This window comes from Octopus sinensis, unplaced genomic scaffold (genome assembly GCF_006345805.1).
Source record: "Octopus sinensis unplaced genomic scaffold, ASM634580v1 Contig18387, whole genome shotgun sequence".
Lineage (NCBI taxonomy): Eukaryota > Metazoa > Mollusca > Cephalopoda > Octopoda > Octopodidae > Octopus > Octopus sinensis.
Genome location: NW_021835796.1, coordinates 20001 through 38299, shown reverse-complemented (window position 1 = coordinate 38299; position 18299 = coordinate 20001). Strand labels below are relative to the sequence as shown.

The window sequence follows — 18299 nt, the reverse complement described above, 5'->3', positions numbered from 1 at the left end:
GAAGAAGAAGAAGAAATAGAAGAAGAAGAAGAAGAAGAAGAAGAAGAAGAAGAAGAAATAGAGAAGAAAAAGAAGAAGAAGAATGAAGAAGAAATAGAAGAAAAGAAGAAGAAGAAGAAGAAGAAAAGAAGAAGAAGAAGAAGAAAACATATCATAAGTGGAAGGAAAACGAATGAAGAAGAGCATGCAGGCGGAAGAGTCAGTAAAACATGAAGATGCTTACGAAATAAAGATATAGTGTTGATGGATGTAGGATGAGTTTGAATAAATAAATAAAAAGATAAGTATAAGAATTGTTCTTGATCCTTTTATTATTAAAAGAGAAACTAAGAAAAGGAATGCCAAAGTGAGGCGTCGTCGTAATCATTATCGCCGTTCACGTTGTCGTAGGAGATACGCAGCCATGTTTGACTCTGATTATGTAACATATATATGTAGCATATATATAAAGCAACTAGTGTTGTTGTTGTTGTTTGACCTCGATAGCCTGTAAATTTCGTAAGCAAAACCATTCATAACTGTTGTATCCAGTTTGGGAATTTGTACCACCGTAGAAAGCAAGTTAATTACAATCAGCTGATGAGTTTCCTTTCGTGTGTTGTTCCACAGTCTTGGAGGATACCTCGATTTAGTTTTGCTAGTATTGTAAAAAATTTCGTTTTCTCCATCCACGGAGAAAACTTCGATCGACGTTGTGACTCTTTTATGTGAGAGAGGGGGAGAAAGTGAGGAGCGTCAGCAGATCATAATGAAAGAGGGGTGAGGGCGATGCGTTATGTCGTCCCCTAAGAAAAAAACAGACAAGTCTATTTTAAACAAGAGCAACGTTGAAATTGTTGACAAGGCAGAATATTTCAAGAAAGAACTCTTGAAGACCAATTCTGTCAACAACAACTTCATCAACAACAATAACGCTCAGATTGAAGTGAATCACACGAGAAAAATTGCGGAACCCAACAGCAACGACACCAATGATAAAAACGTAAAGAAACTGAAGTCATTCGTGTGTTACATCTGCCTTTCGACCACATGCCTAAAAGCTTTCTGTCCTAAATTGAAGGCGAAAGAGAAGATAACCTCTCTTCTCCCAACACCAAGAAATACACCAACAACAGCCACCAAAGTCCAAAAAGCAACAACACCATCGTCAACAACACCGTCATCAACAAAACAATCACCAACAACAACCCCCGCCAACAACACGAGCTGCAACATTAATAGAAACAGTAGAAATTTCCAACAACAACAACAGCCACTGCAACACCAGTTCCCACCAAAGCAACAACGGATTCCTCAAGTCATTTCTCAACGCCAGTACAAGGTTTGCCACTTCTCAATTTCGAACGGTCAAACATGACATGCAGCGTTTCTATTAAAAGGACGAGGAGTGGAAAAGAAAAACTAAAAGGAGAAAAGACAAACAGAAAGACAAATCAACAACAGATAAAGAAACAAACTTCATCCGAGACGAAAAAAGTAAAAGCCGCAAGGCAAAAAAAAAAAAAGCAGAAAACAAACACGCCACCACTGTCATAAACACCTGAAATGCCACTACACCACCAACACCACAAGCACAACCCCTCTCACATGCACAATAACAACAAAATCAGCAACAGCAACAAAAGCAAACACAAAATTTTTTAAAAGCAGCATAACACACTACATGGCAAAAAGCACAAAAAAACTCCGCAGATTTCATGAATTACATAAAAACACACACCAACATAACACAAACAGATTTTATAACACCTACAATCACCATATCTACGTGCATACAAATAATCCGAATTGCACAAGACACATACACACACTTAAAAATTAAACCCCCAAAAGAAACTTTCGAGGGAACGTAACCAACCGAATACTTAGTGATTTGTTAGTGGAGATACCCTAATCAAACCGAAGAGACAGACAAACCACAAAAGATTTTCCAAGTAGGTTTTCCTTGTCACATTTATTTTTATCCCAGGAACGTGATCTTGTTCAGAATACGCAGTGTGAATGCATGTAGCCTGGGGTCGCCTGGGAAGTAGGATCATCTGCTCAACGACTTCAGGTCACTGAACGTTGATGTGCAGGCCATCAGTGAGACCAGAATTTCTGGGCTATGAGAAAGACTTCGAACACATTTTCGGAGATTATATGTACTTATCTCCAAGTCGTCCGAGAACAGGAAGCAGAGTCGCCATCTTATTTCGTGATAAGAACAATACCCGGAAGGTTAGTCGGTGGTGCTGGACGTGACCCGTAGTGAAGAACACGCTTTCAGGCCAGTTGACGTTTATGACTCGACAGGGGCAGGACGACCAGATTTCTTCAAGCATCTGGAAACTGTTCTGGGAACGTGCCATTCTTCATTATTAGTGGGAGACTGGCACGGGATCGTAGATGCACGCTAGGACTGTATGGACTTAACAGACAGGGGTGAGAGTGTGAAACCCTCGTAAACCTGCTGAGACGGTTTCAACTGTCTGACGGGCATCGACTGGATTTCCTTGATGTGCCAGTGTAGGCCTGGTCAAACCGCATCGGGTCATCCAGATCGTTTCTCGATAGCATAAATTATTAAAGGATAGCATAAATTATTCACAATTTAAAGTAGTCGACTGTCAATTTAGTCTCCATAGACATGGACCTGGTAACTGGAAGCTGAATACGTCCTTCTAGACGCGCAAAGATTTTAGAGACCGGATTAGCGAATTAGTTAATGAAGCGTTGACGGAGTCAATCGTCAACAACAAATGGTGGTTCGCTCTGAAGAGGATGATTAGAATATTATCAATGAGGTTTACCAAATGAATAACATAAAAAGAAATTAAGTAATGATAGAGTTAGTCAGGAAGCCAGATAAGGTGTTTAGAAAAGGCATCGTGACCGATGTGCTCGCAGCGAGATTGGCACTCGACTTCAATGCGAAACACGAAGCCGATACTTTCTATACAAATCAGTTAGCAACTAGTGCTGATAGAAATGCGAATGAAATCCAAAATTTAAAGGAATAGAACAGGTAAAACGTAAGTTACATATGTTTCTAAATTAGCTGAAGCTCGTTATGCAAGTATTACGTAACGAACTCTCCTCTGTATACCTACCCATTATGCTGGAATTACCTCAATGAAGTTGTTTACATTGCTGTAAGGAATTCACAGGTTAGCCACCACATAAGGGTAAGTCCGAATGAATTGAAAAGTCAATAATATAAAATAAAGAAAGTACGTTTAAGCAACCGATTAACGTTTTAGCAGAAGGTGAAACTTAAACTATGCTTCAGTCCACGCCAGTGAACAGACCTTGAATAAAGTTACATAGACTAATAACCAGTCGAAAGTAACTGGATGCAAATGCAATTGCGAGATTTCTATGCAGTAGAATGTACGTCAGTGATATTTAACTGAAAGATACTGTATAATTGATAGTAGAAATTTAAAAAAAAACATACAGGTGTACTAATCTCCATATTCATGTACTTGTCTTATATATATGTGTGTGTGTGTGTGTGTGCTTGTGTATGTGTGAGTGTATCTATATGCATATATATATATGTCCTGTGTGTGTATGTATATATATGTGCGTGCGTGTGTATGTATATATATGCACATATATGTGTGTCTATATATATATATATATATATATATGAGTGTGTATGTGTTTGTATATATGTAAGTATGTATGAAGGGAAATTAAGACAGACATAAAGAAGTGTGAATGTGTAAACAAACTCTTGACTAAGCAGAAACGCCATTCAATTTACTCCTATCAACAACAACAATAACAACAAGAAAGCCAACATGATCCATACCAACCTCTGATCATAAATACAAATAACTACGTTAAGTCAACAGAACTACTAACTCTGTGTTGAACGTGGTGGCGTTGGCGATAGCGATGGCCGCGACGACGGTGGCGGTGGCGACGGCGGTGGGGCGGCGGTGGTGGTGGTTGTGGTGGTGGGAGGAGTGATTTTCGTGATAATGTTGTCGATGATGATGATGATGATGATATTAAGGAGCAAGATAATTATAGTAATTGTTGTAGATTTTTGCTGTTGTTGTTGTTGCTGTTATTTTTTATTGTTGTTGTGGCTGTTGTTGATTTTGTTGTTGTTAATAACTACAGGGGATTCTCAATGCGTCCTTTTGTTTACAAATGTGGTTTTGTTTTGTTAGGCTTTTTCTTATTTTTATTTTGCTTTTTTTGTTGTTTTGTCTTGTTTTATATTGCTTTTTGTTGCTTTTTGATTTTGTTCTTTTCTTTTTCTTTTCTTTTTGTCGTTTGGATAAAAACAGGAAATATTTCTAAAGAAATTCTTGCAATCAGACAGTAAATACTGCTCCTCGCTCACCCATCTAAAACTATATATATATATATATATTGATTCAACGTATCCAAGTCTTAAACAAACAGCTGCTGGTATTAAGCTTGATCAAAGACGTCTGCGTTGCACTGTATGCATTCCAGGCAAATTTAAATTTAACAAGTAAAAAGGTAATAACAAAAGGTGAGATTGAGTCACGCTGTGACCCATAAACCATTAATGAGTTTGTCTTCGAGCACTTTTATCGAGTGCGCATCAGTGGAGTTATCTTTCCCTGGCTTGAGCCACAAGAATCGTGGAACTCAACACAAGCTGTCATGTATGTATGTATGTATGTGTGAATGTGTGTATGTATGCATGTATGTATTTATGTATGTGTGAATGTGTGTATGTATGTATGTATGCATGTATGTATGGATGTATGTATGTATGTATTTATGTATGTGTGAATGTGTGTATGTATGTATGTATGTATTTATGTATGTGTGAATGTGTGTATGTATGTATGTATGTATGTATGTATGTATGTATGTATGTATGTATGTATGTATGCTTGTATGTATTTTTGTATCTGACACATTTGGAAGGGAATATTTTTTATCAAAATTTGAATACCTATTTAAGTGAAATTATTATTGTCTAATAAGGGTTGATATATTAGTTTCAATTTTTTGGCACAGGGCCAGCAATTTCGGGGGAAGCAGTAAATCGATTAAATCGACCCCAGTGCTCAAATGGTACTTATTTTATCGACCCCGAAAGGATAAAAAGTAAATGTATGTATGTATGTGTGTGTGTGTGTGTGTATGCTTGTATGTATGTTTGTATCTGACACATTTGGAAGGGAATATAAGGACAAAAAGTAAAGTCGACCTCGACGGAATTTGAACTTAGAATGTAAAGACGGGCGAAATGCCGCGAGGCATTTTACCCAGAGTGCTAACCATTCAGCCAACTCGCTGCCTTATTAATGTTGATATACTGATTTCAAATTTTTTACACAATGCCAACAATTTCGGAGGAAGGAGTAAGTCGATTAAATCGACCTCAGTGCTCAACTGGTACTTATTTTATTGACCCCGAAAGGATAAAAAAAATAGAGTCGACTTGGGCGGAATTTGAACTCAAAATATAAAGACGGAGGAATGCTGAGAAGCATTTTGTTTGGCGTACTAACGATTCAGCCAGTTCGCCGCCTTAATAAATGTTGATACGTACTGAGACAACAAAAAAAGGGAATTTTTGTATTATCTCCTTTTAATCTATAGCATGTTTATATATTTGATTGTGATGTATACTTGTCTATTAAACTGGATATAAGGAATAAAAGTTGCATGTTTTTTTAAGAACTAAAGTAACTTCACAACCGAATGAAAAATCAAAAGAACCTGAAAAGGTAACAAAACAAGAAAAAAAAAAGCTCCATCACATACCTATACCAAACAAGCTTAATTATTAGGCGACTATTTGTCTCTACAACGCTTGGTAGCCTCCGTGCCCATCCCATGTTTGTTTATTATCAACCCTCAAAGTTAAATTTCAATATGAAACAGTGTGAATTAAGCTATGTTTTTAATTTTTTTTGTTTTTGTTTTTACATGGATAAAGACGAGATTTTAAATATGCCTTCAAGATGAAAAAACAATTCTTTTTAAAAAAATTATTATTGAATATTTCGTCTGAATGCGTAATATGTATGTATGTATGTATGTATGTATGTGTATGTATGTATGTATGCATGTATGTGTGAATGTATGTATGTATGTATGTATGTATGTATGTATGTATGTGTATGTATGTATGCATGTATATGTGAATGTATGTATGTATGTATGTATGTATGTATGCATGTATGTATGCATGTATGTATGCATGTATGTATGTATGTATGTATGTATGTATGTATGTATGTATGTATGTATGTATGTGTATGTATGTATGTATGCATGTATATGTGAATGTATGTATGTATGTATGTATGTATGTATGTATGTATGTATGTATGTATGTATGTAGTATGTATGTATGTATGATATAAAGGCAGCGAGCTGGCAGAACCGTTAGCACGCCAGGCAAGTTGCTTGGTGGCCGAAGTCGACATTGCCTTTCATATTTTCGAGGTCGATAAAATGAGTACATAATGAGCTCTGAGGTCAAAATACCGGCCTTGTACCAAAATTTGAAACTAAGATGATAGATAGATAGATAGATAGATAGATAGATAGATAGATAGATAGATAGATAGATAGATAGATAGATAGATAGATAGATAGATAGATAGATAGATAGATAGATAGATAGATCGGTGGCTGTGTGTGAAAACGTAAATCCAGACGCTTTTTTTTTTCTCTCCATTGTTTTTCGTCTCTCCAATTGTTTCCTCTTCTCATTCCTTTCTGAAGAAGAGGACAAAAACCTTTTCCGCTTTTCCTGAGTTTCTTCGTGCGTATAGAAAATGATGTAATGAACACTAACTTTCAAACGAAAACTATTTATTACCTTAGAATAAAGTTAAATACATAGAATTAATCATTATATATATGCAATGAATATGTTATTAATTTCGAAAGTTTATTAATATAATCGCAGTCTACTTATTGCCTGTCACCAAGCTCAGTATAAGGACTCATCTTGTACCTCTTATGCTGAATATCGTATCGCTGTATATTTCTTTCACTTTATTTCCCCCCTCTCTCTATGCGAAATATGCATACACATACATACATGTGTGTGTGTATGTGTGGTGTATGTATACATTATAAATATATATATATACATATATATATATACACATGTGTATACAGACTCACACACACATATGGTATGTGTGTGTATGCATGTATGCATTCACCTAACTATTCTTGATAAGTCAAACTATGACGAAAACCGGTTTGAATAAATATATATTTCTATATTTTTTCATTTTCTCAATTCATTAAAATTTTCTTTCAATCGAGCATTCTGCATTTTTACAATTTTTCATTGCTTATATATATATATATATATATATATATATATATATATATATATATATATATTATATATATATATATATATATAATATTATAATAACATTATAATATATATATATATTGTGTTTGTGTGTGCGTGTGTATGTGTGTATGCATGTGTGTGTGTGTGTACATAATAATAAGATGTATGAGTCTACATAGATAGAATGGAATATATATGTTATTGCTCCTGTTAGCTGTCTCTTGCAAGCGTGTATGACCTGATGACTAGTACCACGCTTTCCTTGTTTTACGTATCTCTGCAATTGGGAGCAGACATGGCCGCCTCCTCGGCCCTACCATCTTTGAGTCAACGGAACAACGAGTATGTGTCAGATAGAGAAAGAAAGCGCAACAACTATCAACTGGGAAACGTATGCAATCGTAGGCTTAATCAGTTGCCCGGTTTAAAATCCCGACTTACAAAACAAACTTTATAGATGGTGTTTAACGTGAAGCTCTGCAGAAAGATACTGGAGACATGAACAATGTATTTGTATTAGAGTTTAAATGGATTCAGTAGGGTTAGAAGATACGATCATTATCGCGAAGATATCTAATGATTAGTTATATAGGCATAGGCGCAGGAGTGGCTGTGTGGTAAGTAGCTTGCTAACCAACCACATGGTTCCGGGTTCAATCCCACTGCGCGGCATCTTGGGCAAGTGTCTTCTGCTATAGCCCCGGGCCGACCAATGCCTTGTGAGTGGATTTGGTAGACGGAAACTGAAAGAAGCCTGTCGTATATATGTATATATATATGTATATGTGTGTGTGTGTGTGTGTGTGTGTGTGTGTGTGTGTGCCTGTGTTTGTCCCCCGATGCTGGTGTGTTTACGTCCCCGTCACTTAGCGGTTCGGCAAAAGAGACCGATAGAATAAGTACTGGGCTTACAAAGAATAAGTCCCGGGTCGAGTTTCTCGATTAAAGGCGGTGCTCCAGCATGGCCGCAGTCAAATGATTGAAACAAGTAAAAGAGTAAAGAGTATAGGCGTGACATAGGCGCAGGCATGGCTGTGAGGTAAAAAGCTTGCTTCCCAATCACATGGTTCAGTCCCACTGCATGATACTTTCGGTGAACGTCTTTCACTATAGCCTTGGGCCGACAAAATCATTATGAGAGGATTTGGTAGATGGAAACTAAAAGAAGCCCGTCGTATATGTATTGGTGTTGGTGTGTCCCGTAACTTAGCGGTTCGGCAGAAGAGACCGATAGAATAAGTACCAGGCTTTAAAAAAATAAGTCCTAAGCTCGATTCATTAGACTAAAACATCTTCAATGCGGTGCCCCATCATGGCCGTTGTCAAATGACTGAAGCAAGCAAATGATAAGAGATATATACTAAATACATATTATGCTAATTAATGAAAGATGGTTTTCTTATCGGATGGATTAACTTTCTTTGCATATAGCTGATGCTGTTTTTGCTTAAGCAAAGGACAATTTTGATTGAGTAAAACAATGATTAAAGACGTTGTAACCACCATTATCCAGTCCATTTTCAGAGATTATATCTAGAGCAATATTACGAATCCTTTTCTTTAAGACCGTACAGTGTGATTTGAGAGAGATTTTGCTACTATCTCTAATAAGTTGATCAATTACGTTGAGGCCCCTTCATTGATTGATTTGAAAATAACCACATGTCCCTGTGACTGAAGACAGTAAAAAAAATGTCTGAAATAGAACGTTTATAATTTATCATTTAATAAACCTCTTTACTTTGAAGCTGAAACCCGTTTAACTGCTACAATTGCAGTCATGTTAATATAATGTTTAAGTGGGCTTTTTAATTGATAGGCAGAATTGTTATATTGATATTATTTTGAGGGCTTTTAATGATATCCCTGGACAGAATTATTAAAGCGTCAAATAAAATGTCTTGTGGTAGCTATTCCGGACTTTCGCCGAAGTCAACTTTGAATTTCATCATTCAGGGGTCGATAAAACGTAGTAGTCAAGTAGTGAGATCGATGTAATCGAATGTTTCCTGTCTCCAAATTTGAAACCGTGTGCCCAAGTAAGAAATCAGTAATTTGTATGGCTTAGTCAAAAGATCAAGGTTACCATCCATGGCCTTTTATGCAGGGAGGATCCCTAAGACTGGGTGTGGGAGAAGAAACCATGCCTAATGTATTAGTATTGTGAACTGAGATATCAAATTATCCTAGCAACATTGAACGTGTCTAAAAGCTTTCAAAATCTGTACTCCAAATAAAGGCTCTCAAAGCTTACGTGATGGTGTTAAACCAAAACAACCAATTAAGCCTACCAACAAATGCGAAGACAGCCATAAGTTAAGCTTCCTTGTAGTTTCCGTCGACCTAATTTTCCATACAAAGCCAGAGTAAGAAACACTTTTCGAAGTATGTTGTTCAATGTGATTGAATCAAAAGCTAAACCACGTGATTAGAGAAGCAAGCTTACTTATCCACAGGTCTGTGTAGAGTTTCAAAAGAGAAAAAAAAAAACATCATAAGATATTGTCGTATCTTATATTTAAAATATTGGAATTTCTTTCAACGCAGACATAAATACGAATATATCTGTTACATCATATATAAATGATAACAGCGATTACGACAATCGTCTGCATTTAAACATAAAAAACGACTACTACGACAAATAAAGGCTCAGTAATTATGCTTCTTTAGTATATTGCGATTATTGATGTTTTCCAATCGATTTGCAACATAAAATAAATTCATATTTCATGTTAGCTCATTAAAAAAAATAAAAAGAATAACGACAATGCTCTGAAAGATATTCAGGAAGTGCAGTAAAGGTAAAAAAAAAAAAAAAGAAAAGGATTAATCGTGATTTGTATATGATATTTATGATATTTATGATATTTATCTACATTGGCTTGCCGCCTACATTTTGTATTTTATATGCATCAATATAGTATGTATGCACGTGCAAATGTGTGTGTGTGAGCGCGCACGCGTATGTATGTATGTAAATATGTGTATATATATGCGTATATGCATATGCATATATATGCATAAATGAATGAACATAAATGCATGCTCGTTGACACAAACTAGAATGTATGTGTATTTGTGTATATGTATATATATTTATATGTATATATATACATATACATACATACATACATGCATACATTCATACATATACATACATATTCGTATTCACAAACACAACACACACGTATGATAGCCACGCATACATACGTACATATATACATTCATACACACACACACACACACACACACGCACGCACACACATAAGCACTTATTTCTGCTGATAGAAAATACAGAATGCCATACAATATTCAATGAGCCAAACATGTGAAAGACTTTAGAACCACCCATTTGCGATAGATCCTTTCGATACGTTTTATCTCGACTTTTATATCAAAATCAAAGAACTATCAAAAGACTTGTATATTCTTTAAATAGGATTGATATTCTCAACTATGGATATTTCAAAGGAATCGAGGTTGTGTTCGGATGAAAGATTAGAAACATAAAGTCAATCTCAGATGAAGTTCAAATAAAAAAAAAAGACCAACAACAAATCAAAAATACCAAACAACTTATATGATATCCAAATTGTGATATGCTATATTAATTATTAGAATAAAACTATGAGATATTGATTCTGGAAACTAAAGTGTTAAGTATATATGAGTTAAGACACGCCACTGGTAATGTTTAACGTTGGTTACCTGCTGTCTTTATTTCTCATCTCACTTCTACTGATTTCCGTTGGTCTTAGAGTAACAAATTATATGACTTTGCTTCTGGAAACCTTAGTCGTAAGTACATATATTATATTCTATCATTCGCCATGATAGATCGGTAGCCACTACACACATTTTTTTTCTCTCCTTGTTTGTTTTTGTGTTCCTTTCTGTGGAAGAGCGTAGGCTCGAAACGTTAAAGACTTTTTCAATTCCCGAGCGTTATACTAATACATCTATTTGTTTTCTACACCACCTGTCTTCGTCTTTTGTTTTTTCGTGAATTCTCTACATGCTGATATATGATGAGTACAATTCAATTTCGAGCAATAACGTCGTTTCTTCTCTTAAGCCTGAGTATCGTGGATATAGTTTTAAGTTCTGCTAAGGATCAACACTCTTTTGCTCACATGCAATAATATTGGGCTCCTCTTGTTGCAGGTTTTCAAAGAGCTTACAACTCAGGTGGACACATATCTTTATTCCTTCATGAAATAATTCATCGAGTATTTTCGCCTTTTTTCGGCTATGGCCAGCCATAACATACAACACATTATAGAGATATAAATAGAGATGTTGAAAAGAAAAATCAAGCAAAGCCTATGCCTGAAACTAACAGAAGTGAGAAAAGACCTTACACAGAACCACTCTCTCCCATTTAACAACGTATGCATTTGCTTCAAAAGGACTAGATAACATCATTGGATGCAGATGAAGTCGTCTGTATTAAACAAAGACTAGGGGTTTCTCACTCTCAGCTGTTGGTTGGCTGATTACTCTACTGAATTTATCCACCCTTTTACAGGTTTTGTTTTTAATCCTGTAGAGTGTCCAACAAAATACCAGGTTCCTTATGTCAAAGAATATAGCTTCTTCATTGTAGTTGTAATGCATGAAACTTTCGTCTCTCAAAAAGTCATTTTGCAACTTCCACTGTTTAGAAATTATAGAAAACATATATAAACTTTTGTTTTGAGTCCATTTATCCTGTTGTACATATATATATATAATTTAGTACCAATTTATATGCATAAATAATGTATATAAATTTAGTATAATTCGGGTAAAAACCTTGTAAAGTGTATTTAAGAGGTCTTATGCAGTTATCTGACTACCACATATTATCCTACAGTAGGAGATATTGCATGGCGTGTGGAACTAATCTTTGCATAAGACTGATATAAGAATAGTACAATACGCGTGTTATACCATTCTTGTGTGTGTATGTATACATTCACAAATATATATATATATACACATACATGCATGCGTGTATGTATATTTGTGTATATGTATATGCACGTATGTACGTATGTATGTGTGTGTTTGTATATATATATATATATAGGCACGTGGTTTAGTGATTAGGGTATTCGGTTCACGATCGTAAGGTTGCGAGTTCGATTCCCGTTGCTCCAGTCCACTCAGGTGGCAAAAATGAATTTTATCTGTAATTCAAAATGCCGGTCTTGTCACATTGTGTCTCGTCGAATCTCCTTGAGAACTATGTTGAGGGTACACCTGTCTGTGGTGTGCTCAACCACTTGCGCGTTAATTTCACTAGCATATATGAAATAGTTTAAACGTCTCTACACAATATTTTGCCTATATCTACATACAGTATATATATATATATATATATATATATATATATAAATAAAAAAATTTTTCCTCTGTCTTCCCTTCTCGGGATCTTTCCTTCTCCTTTGTTTCCGACGAAGAGCTCCGCTCGAAACGTTAAACCCTCCTTCCCTTCTTTCCTGAGCGTCAAATAATACTTTAATTGTTCCACGTCCTCGCGTTGCTGTGTTTTTTTCTGTGTTTTCTTGTTTGGATTAACTATATATATATATATATATAATATATATATATATATGTACATGCTTGCGTGTGAACACAGTTATACACAAACGCACACATTTGAAAGACTTGAATTTTGATAATACTGACACATACTTAGTTGAGCCAGTTATATATATATATATATATATATATATATATATATGCAGAGACAGCGAATTTTCCAGAAAAAAGGCATGAATATCATACAATCACATTATCTCTTTTTTGGGGCCGCTAAAACTAATATTTATGAAATTTGCTCAATAACGAACATAGTATAAAACACTTTCAGACTTTCTCTGATCAGAGCCTTCAACATTGCTTTGCAAACGATCAAGGCAACCTCGAGTTGCTACAAAAAATAACGGTTACGATGCTGGTAATGATGATGGTGAATGTGATAGCGATGGTGTTGATGGCTGTGGTGTTAGTAATAGTAGTAGAGGTAATCATGGCGGCGGCGGCGGAGATGGAAACGATGGGGATGACGAAGCTGGCGATAAGGAGTTATCAGTAATCAAGGATGGAATTAGTAGTGGTATTGAATTTTTAGCATATAATAATTAAGAAACTGATGAAAGAATTCCATGATAGTATCACTGAAATATTTATTTAGTTTTCATTTTTGAAAGTTTCTTTTTTTCTTTTTAAGGTGGATATGTTCAGTAAGAAATTAATTTTGTTTTCTTTTCAATTCACCAGGGGGCCGCATCAACGACAATAATTTTTGACCATTTCTTGTTAATTTAACTGAATAACTCCGATATATTGTTATTATTGTTATTATTATTATTATTATTATTATTATTATATTATATTATTATATTATTATTATTATTATCATTATTATTATCATATTATTATTATTATTATTATTATTATTATCATTATTATTTTCATTCAAACTGAAGTCCTGGTGACAATGTGTTTCATTCTCTCGCTCCTTCCTAATTTCTTTCTTCGAATCACTCCCGAATCCATCCTTGAACTTGCAACGTTACTTACCAGCTCTTTTCTTTCATTTTTCTACACTAACTTCCAATGTCAAAGTTGATCAATAGGAATAATGAAGAGAAAGTCTCCTTGGGCCATGAAAAACCGTTAGTAGAGTTAAGCAGTAAGTTCAGAGCACTGCCGTGACCTGTTCTCCAACGATGACTGACTGGGTCGGCAAAGAAGCACTCCAAATGGTGAGAAGTAAAACCAAGAGCAGATAACCGGGGAAAACATCTCAGCGTGGCCAGAAGCAATTCCTTTGGACTACACAATACGCTAATTAAGCGAGTCTAAACATCACTTTCATGGAGGATATCTGGGAAAGATTGATACATAGATAAAGAAAAAGTTCTTAAATATACCTCGGGTCATGATCTTTTTCTTGTGGCTCTAACTACCATAGCAGTGTAGATCTCTGAGTGTGTAAATGTATGTGTATGTGTGTGTGTGTGCGCGCGTGCGTGTGTGTATGTGTTTGTGTAGGTATGCCTATATGTACAAGAGCATTTATATATATATATATAACATATATATACTATATAATATATTATGTATGCATGTATATATATATATATATATGTATGTATGTGTATATATATATATATATATTTATGTATGCATGTATATATATATATATATATATATATATATGTATGTATGTATATATGTATGTATGTATGCATAAGCGAAGCAAAAGATACATGGAGAAACGACAGCATATATGAAATAGTTTAAACGTCAGTACACAATACTTTGCCTATATCTACATAGAGTATAAATACATACATACATACATACATACATACATACATATATATATATATATATATATATATATATATATATATATAATATATATATATATATATATATATATAATATATATATATATACATGCTTGTGTGTGAACACAGTTATACACAAGCGCACACATTTTGGAAGACTTGAATTTTGATAATACTGACACATACTTAGGTGATCCCAACATAACACACAAACCTTTGACGACATTTCCAAGAGTTTTCTTTTTTAAAAAAAAAATATTCTCAACAGGCAAAAGAACATAGTTCTCTCAATCAACTCTTAAAGTAAATCCTTTATTTCAGCTAGAACTCTCTACAGATCACATAGTTATCATTTCTTCATATTTGTTCTTCATTTTCTTTCTGATACTTTTAGATATTTCCTAGGAGTTCCTTTCCTACTTGATTAGTGCTAGTTTCATTATATTTTTTTTTTCAAGAAGTAGAAAATTTAGTTCGTAAAATGTGGTATATAAATTAGTCTTCTTCTTCAATTTTGCCCTATTTTTCTTTCACTTTTTGCGTGTGTGTACGCGCACGCATGTGTGTGTAAGTATGTATGTTATATATATATATATATGTATATATTTATGTATATACCTATGTCTCCATCTATATTTACATATTTATATATGTATGTATTAACATATATGTATTTATTACATATGTATTTCTCACACACATGTATGTATCTATATATCTATGTATTACATATAATATTTTTTATATTATATTATATATATTCATTTATTGTTTTCTTTTTTTTATTTTTCTATGCATTTCTGCCTAAATACTACGGCCATGTAGGGACACCACCAGAGTTATCACTTTTTTCAATGGCCATTCTTTTGTGATCGGCTTTTGGTGAAGAATGGAGTTCGATAATGCTACCCCCTGTTAAGTTTTTTGCTGTGATGAAGGTTCATATGGGATCTTGGACAGTAAGAAGTCGAGTCGTTTCTGGAAAATATCTGCCCCTGCTCCATGTAGCGGGGGGCAAGATATTAAATAGCCGTAGGCCCTTGAATCCCAAGCTATTGCAGTACATGGCCCTCGTTCTAGACGGGACAGATGGGACCTTTGGGAGAGTGCAGTGGTATCCAGTTCGGGAGCTGATATAGCTCTCGAGGTCAAAGTTCGACGCCAAGCCCTCCAGGTTCTTCCTTACATATATCACAGCATATTTCTCCCGTCTTCGTTCCAAGTAGTAAAGTCGTAATTCTTTCAGTCTCTCCCAGTTGCTCAGCTGTTCCATTGATGTGATCTTCCTAGTGTAGCACCACCTCATGTTCCGCTATTAATTTGATACTGTGGGGTGACTACAGTTGAGAGCAGTAGGCCAGACAGCTGAAGACAGAACCAGAATAGTTTCTTGGTCCCTTGTTGTGAAAGTTCTCAGAATCTATTTGGCCATTCTCCTGCACATTGCCACCATCTTGATGATACACACGTGAAACGAGGCATTGTTGCTCATGACCACGCACTGTACTTGACAAGTATCTTTGTTGCAGCATGTTAGCACATGCTGGCTGATAGCGGAGGGAGGGAGCTTGGAATTTTCCAGCATTAAATTGGATACTGTTTCTTCAGCTCATTAATATATATTATCTAGGTCCTTCGGTAGAATATTAGCGTCGAAAGGTTCCTTGATTACTTGTACTACTTTTGTGTTGTCGGTATAGCTAGTAAATATGGTTGTCAATATAACGGATGGCACATCTGAAAGAGCTACCATAAATTGTATCGCTCCCTAGACATACACCTGAGGCACCCCACTCGTTTTTACTGTTTCCTTGGAGAGGGCCCTATTGGCTGCTATCATTTAAGGAGTCATGTAGGCACTCTCCCATTGGCGGGGAATCTATTTGGTAGTCTTGATGAAATAAGCCTTTAACATAACTTCACTGACGTAACTTTTGACATTACAAATTCATTACACATGTTTGTGGAAGACCAGCTGTTGCTCATGCTTGCCATTCTCCCCTCTCTACACCACCGATGTCATTGAAGAGAAAGGATCATGGTCACTACAGCTTGGCACCAGTGACGTTGCAATCTGTTTCTACAGCTGAGTGAATTGGAACAACGTGAAATGTCTTGCTCAAGAACACAACTCAACACACAGTCTGGTCGGGCAATCGAACTTACAACTGTAAGATACACGCTCGAACCACTGAGCCATGCGCCTTCATGTAAACACACACCCACACACCCACACATATACATACATACATACATACATACATACATACATACATACATACATACATACTTGTGTGTGTGTTTTGTGTGCATATGATACGAAAAGAATTACTGGAACCGACTTATCCAAATTCCCCAACGGAATTTTATATTTCGATTTTCTTAAACCATATTCGTTATTTTTTATTTGAAACAAAAATGTTAAAGATATCATTTATTGTAATTTGATGCTTTGTTTTTCTTTCAAAATTTTAACAAGTTTCATGAAGCATGTGAAAATGAGTTAACTATATTTAATATAATATCTCTTTTGTTTTTTGTATTTCTTGCAGGGAATTTGGTGTCAAATGCCCAAAATGTCTACGGGTGATCTTTGCCAAAGACTGGGTCCGGAAAGCGCGAGAGTTCACATATCACATTGCATGCTTTGCATGCGACAGCTGCAAACGTCAACTATCAACGGGAGAGGAATTCGCCCTTCGTGGCGACCGTTTGTTATGCAAACCACACTACATAGATCTCATCGAGGGCGGTCCTGGTAGAGGTAACAGTCCCTTCTTTATCAATATTTAAAATATTGTATTAGTTCGGAGCAGTGAGTTTGTATAAGGGTGATAGAAAGAGAGAGGATCAAATGTTTTGCAGTTATTAGTTTTATCTTTGTTCGGTCAGAGGTTAAATCTCTATAAACCACATGAATCAAATTCGTTTTTTATTTTTCGTGAATTGATAAAATAATCACTAGCCAACTAATGCGTACATACTCCATTACAAAATTTACCCTAAACATTGTCAAGGAAATTCATAGTTCTTTAACTCCATTAATCACAACTATTTTATTATCATCATCATCATCAGCATTATTATTATTATTATCATTATATTATTATTATTATATTATTATTATTATTATTATTATTATTATTACTGTTGTTATTATTATCATCATCATCATCATCATCATCATTATTATTAGTATTAGTATTATTAGTATTATTTTTATTTTTATTTTAAAGGCAGCGAGCTGGGTTGAATCGTTAGCACGTCAGATAAAATATTTTCTTCTAATTTTTTTATTTCTGAGTTCAAATCGCACCGAGTTCAACTTTGCCTTTTATTCTTTCGAAGTCGCTAAAATATTGTACTGGTTACAGACTGGAGCTAAACCCTTCCCATCAACTGTGCAAGTCCTGTGCCTGAATCAGAAACAATTATGATTTTATAATATTATTTGAGAGAGAAGGAAGAGAGATTTCGGGATATTTTTATGGAACCTTCAAGGATATTGTTGAACAAGGCCGGCCATCTTGATCTCCGTAGAAGCTAGTCAAGGACCAGGTGGCAATTAAAAACAAGGAGGAGCGTGCAAGTGTCTTGATGGATAATCTGATAGAGACGTTGCCATTCTGCATACAAACAAC

At 35.2% G+C, this 18299-nt stretch overlaps 1 protein-coding gene across 1 annotated transcript in view; it reads left to right on the top strand.

The window, feature by feature from the left end:
* Positions 1-775: 775 nt before the first annotated feature.
* LOC115231385 (LIM/homeobox protein Lhx6-like) overlaps positions 776-18299 on the top strand; it is a 37206-nt gene continuing 19682 nt past the window's right edge. Inside the window, exons 1-2 of the mRNA XM_029801422.1 lie at positions 776-1321; positions 17203-17422. Coding sequence (XP_029657282.1) covers positions 776-1321; positions 17203-17422 — 766 coding nt within the window. The remainder of the gene's footprint in view (positions 1322-17202; positions 17423-18299) is intronic.